Source organism: Mastomys coucha, unplaced genomic scaffold (assembly GCF_008632895.1).
Source record: "Mastomys coucha isolate ucsf_1 unplaced genomic scaffold, UCSF_Mcou_1 pScaffold18, whole genome shotgun sequence".
NCBI classification, from domain to species: domain Eukaryota; kingdom Metazoa; phylum Chordata; class Mammalia; order Rodentia; family Muridae; genus Mastomys; species Mastomys coucha.
Window position 1 is genome coordinate 65,712,410 of NW_022196900.1, and position 4,904 is coordinate 65,717,313.

The 4,904-nt window shown below is 53.9% G+C and overlaps 1 protein-coding gene across 1 annotated transcript in view; it reads right to left on the reverse strand.

Annotated features, from left to right (window-relative positions):
* Positions 1-1,056: 1,056 nt before the first annotated feature.
* Positions 1,057-4,904, reverse strand: part of Pcsk9 (proprotein convertase subtilisin/kexin type 9) — a 22,732-nt gene continuing 18,884 nt past the window's right edge. The window contains exons 11-12 of the mRNA XM_031376826.1: positions 3,400-3,581; positions 1,057-2,253 (exon numbers count right to left, since the gene is read on the reverse strand). Of these exons, the coding sequence (XP_031232686.1) occupies positions 2,041-2,253; positions 3,400-3,581 (395 nt within the window). The 3' untranslated portion in view covers positions 1,057-2,040. The remainder of the gene's footprint in view (positions 2,254-3,399; positions 3,582-4,904) is intronic.

A 4,904-nucleotide genomic window follows, 5' to 3' on the forward strand; every position in this document is an offset into this window, starting at 1 on the left:
GACTTGGAGTCTCACAGACATTTTTCTCCAGATGTTAGACTGGGGCTGTGGGGGACACTGGGGAGCAGCATAGATACACCTGGTCCCTTCCTGGTGAACTTACACTGACAGTGGGTAGGGGGCCACAGTGCAGTCACAGTGACAGTGGGTAGGGGGCCACAGTGCAGTCGGGCTATATGGCCTCCCAGCCTTCTCTGATCTAGGATCTCTGTCTGTGTACTACTTGGGCAGGGCCAGCAATCTTGGGCTCAGGGCCTGTAGCCTCAGCTTTCAGAAACTAGCCAGCCATTCCTGGTAGCCTGCATTGTTCACATGGGTCCCACCCCTTTTACCGCATCTTCCCTCCCCTGTAGGGCAAACCCTTCCTACACATTCTAGGTATCTGCCTACATCTGCAGGAGCTGCTGTCCACCTACAGCATCTGACCGACCAGTGGGTGGTCACTGCCACGGAGGGGGCAGGCAGAGGTCTCAACAAAGAAGCTGAAAGCACAGGTGCCAGTGGCTCTGGTGTCAGCCACTGTTGTGACACTTGAGCCGTTAGCATCTGTCAGCTACAGTGCTTTTCACATATGACATTGATGTGCAGAAAACCATTTGGAGACTTGGCCAATCCATTGTGTATACTGTATAGAGGTAGACCATGCCTAAGGCATCCACACTGCATGACTGGGATATTTGCACACTCCATACTGGAAAGAGATCTGAGAGCAGGCTTCATTGCAAATCAGGGGCAACTGTAGACTGCTTGCAGAAATACCCTCAGACTCAGGAGCGAATGAGTCCATAAACACCATTGGGCCCTCACCAGAAGGATGGCAGAAGTTTGGGGAGCTGGGAGTGCTGGTAGGCATGAGCCCCAAAGAGTCTATAATGCTGGAGGGAGGCAGGATCCCCCAGGACAAGGCACCAATACTCTGAGGCATGGGGGGGGGGGGGGTTACAGGACACAATTTCTGCATTCCTAGCATGGGCCCACTGCAGGCCTGGGCACCCCACCGGCTGGCAGATAGCTGGTACCTGGTGGCCTCTGAGTCAGGTGCAGTCAGTAACATCAGCCGCTTTTATTCTGAAAAGTCACTACATAATAAAAACTCTACAAAATCCTGCATAAATATCAAGTTACAAAAGCAACACAGGTGGGGGAAGCTTACTACAAAAAGGCAGAAGAGGTCAAAAGGATAGAGGTGTGCTTGTCAGCTGGTGTGGCCTTGGTACAGTTGCTCTCTGTTACTCCTCCAGTCTCCACATGATCTGTGCGACTGGGGCTAAGGGAGCATAGATCCAGGAACAAGTGGCTGAGGCATTGCCTGTCCTCTCAACGCCCAGCCTGGTATTGCCAAGAGGCATGGCTTCAGGGCCAGCCACTCTGGATTTATGTCCTGACATCACTGGCTGTGTGATATCACCTCTCTGGTCCTGTCTCGCAGTCAGTCAGTGCACAGGGTATTGGATGGGGTAAGGTGAGATAAGCCCTGTATGGTTCTCCAGTGTAAACTGAGAGTCAGCTGAAGGTTCATAGCACGTTATCCTGAACAGGGCCAAAGCCTTTGGTACAGCAGATGAGAACATCTTGAAGATATAGGCATGGCTTTATAGCTGGATCTACCCCTGGAGGTATGCAGAACTGACCTGCATTTAATCAGGGAGCCCAAAATGGTGTCTGCAATGTGAGCAGGCTATGAGTGGATGGTCCCTGCGGCTTTCAGACTTACTTTTCCAGTCTGGTACTTGATCTTTGAACCTCCAAGGATCTCTATCCATCATTATCTTCCTGCAGGACAAATCCACCCTGGAGGCCTGAGGACGGCCTAGCCTTGCGTTCAGCAAGTGTCCTCGAGTTCTGATATACTGGAGCAGCTGGCCAGAGCCAACTACAGCTTAACATCTTTGATGGCAGAATGTCAAGCACAGGTACCCTGACCATGAACGAGTTGCTTCCCCACATATAGACCAGGAATGGGTACCCAGAGTGAGACGCCAAGTTCTCCCAGGCAGAAGTTCTGCACCCAGCCTCAGGCACCATCCCTGCCTGAGGCTGTCACTGAACCCAGGAGGCCTTTGCTGAAGGCCGGCTCCGGCAGCAGACGGCAGCAGCTACTGTGGCTTCTTCACTGGTCCTGTCTGCTCTGTCAGTGTCAAGGACTCTTGCCACACACAGGTTGTCCACACTGTAGGCCCCCAGAGTGAGGGATGCCCCAGGGAGCACATTGCATCCAGTCAGGGTCCATCCTGCCTCACAGGCCACGGTGACCTGCCAGAGTCCAGAGGAAGACAGTGAGGAAGACAGCCTGTGTCTGAGACTGGTGGGCTGTCCAGCTCCACTGCCTCTCAGACCCAAGCAGGGTTGCACCCAACAGTAACCAGCATGCTCTCCGCCCAGGACAGACATCTAACTCGGCCCCACCTTCACATCCCCAAAGTCAGTAGCTCTGTGGCCTTCCATCCTGTTTAATGGCAGTTCAGAGGCTCCACAGAAACCCTGAACCCGTTCTTCCTCCTCATCTACATGCATTTCTGGTTGCACCGCCTCCCCTTACCTCCCACCCCAGCCTAGGCCTTCGCCCCCCAGACCTGGAGCAGTGCAGGGCTCATCTTACAGACCTTCCTGCTTCTCAGTTTAGCAACTGTGGGCCTGCTCACACCCCGCCCCCCAGGTCAGATGTTTCCAGACTTCTGAGTCCAGCCCTGCCCCCTGGCCAGGATGATCCTGTCGCCAAGATATACTGTCGCCCTTCTTGGCCTTCCCTGTTTCCTCTGCTAGAAACATTGTTCCTGGTGGGGGTCCTATGGCTTGTCTTCCCATTGCAAGGGTGCCTCAACCCAGCACTCTGCCCTGCTCCATTTTCCTCCCTATTAGCCTCTTGGCACTCTGGAACTTGCTCTGCTTATTGTCTTCTACCAGAATGGACACTCCTGGTGTGCCAAGCAGCCACCTCCGCCAGTTTACTGGGACCAGCCTGGAGCCAGCCTCTCTGGGTGCCTGTGCTCACTGATATAGTGAAACTGAGATTCCCCTGCTTCCAGTCTCACACTGCCCACCCCCAGAGCCGTATAAAGGAGGGACACTTCTGCCTCAAGCTCTGAAAGGCCAGCCACTGGCCTCAGACTCTTCCCTGGGCTCTTCCTTCCCTCAGCCTTCACTTGCTCAGTATCTCCAACACTGTGTGCAGACTCTACAGAGCCTCTGCGGCCTCCCCGCAGGTTTGTTTGGTAAGCAGCTGATGGGGAAACGCTCAGGCACAACGTTTCTACCATCATGCATGCTCTCAAAGAGCAGCAGGGGTGGCCAGCAAGCCTTGCTTATCTGGAACCCTACACAAATGGGGCCCCTCCACACAGGGCAGCAACCCCTCCCCCCAACAAGACCAAGGTACCCAGCCATCCCCAACTCCTTCACCTGCTCTGCAGGACCTGAGATGCCATGCTCTTTGATTTTACATTCCAGACCCGGGGCATGGCAGCAGGAAGCATAGACACTGGCCGCCTGGTGGCCAACGCACTGGCCAGGCTGGCGTCTGGACCTCAGCACAGGCTGCCGCTGGATGCTAAGACCTTCCGCCTCCCAATGGAAGCCACAGCCTAGAACAGAGAACATGCAGCTCAGACTCTGTAATTTTGTGGACTTCCTGTCCTTCTGGTCCCAACTGATGCTACTTCTTCCGAGTCTAGAGCTTGGGAAAGACAGAAACAACTCTGAGTAGAAATGATGCTGGTTTGAGCAACAAGATCCCTGCTGGGATTCTCACTTCACCCCTGCCACTGAAGAGACGGGGGCTGAGGGGATGGCTCCTCAGCCTGAGGTGCTTGGAGCCTCTGTGAGTCCATCCATCCTACCACCAAAAGTTAAGGTGTGAGCCAGGTCTGCACGGGATGTGGGACTCTAATCTCGGAAGTAAGGGACACCACCAGCTACAGAACCAGGGACAATGGTCACTAGGCTATGCTAAGCCTTAGGTGCCCTTTTGTAGCAGTGGGAGTGTGAAAGCACCCACGGGGATGCTAGGAAGAAGATGGAGGCCACGTATGTGGTCCCAGCAGATAACCTATTCATGACAAGGACTCTGCATCTTAGGATGTTAGGGGCTACAGTTCTCTCTGCCCTAGCTACAGGAGCTCAGTAGAGCCACTCTACATGGAGGGACAGCTCTCTTAGCTCAATAGTTCTCAAACCTGTGAGTTGAGGTCCCTTTGGGGGGGAATAGAATGACCCTTTCCCAGGGGTCACTTAAGACCATCAGAAAACATAGATATTTACACTATGATTCATAACAGTAGCAAAATTATAGTTATGGAGTAGCAACAAAAATAATTTTATAGTTGGGGGGGGTCACCACAACATGAGGGACTGTATTAAAGGGCTGCTGCATCGGGAGGGTTGAGAACAACTGGATCAGCTGATAAGTGGATCTCTGCTAGGCTGAAGATAGGGAAGGTCAAAGGCTCTCATGGCTCCAAACATGCCCTGGGGCTTAGCTGTAGACACTCAAAAAGGCAACTGAGAGCCCAGTATGGAAGTGCAGCTGGTCTCTCTGGGCTGTTGTCCTGAGCAGACCTTGGGCGCAAGCTCCGCAGCCAGTCCCTCAACACCCAGAGGAAGCTCCACTCCCAGGTATTCTGACACGTCCAGGATCAGAGGTGAGGAGGACCCAACATCTGTCCCAACACCGGGAGTAACTGGGACCAGCGGGACTAGGCACACAGGAACTCCGCCAGTCCAGTGACTCGAGTTGCTTCCAGTCTGTCTGGGCTGGTGTCCTGAGCAGACCTTGGACGCAAGCTCCGCAGCCAGTCCCACAACACCCAGAGGAAGCTCCACTCCCAGGCGCTCTGACATGTCCAGGATCACAGGATCCCAGAATCACAGGATCCCAGAGACAGCTTGACTCTGAGGAGTTCTGACAC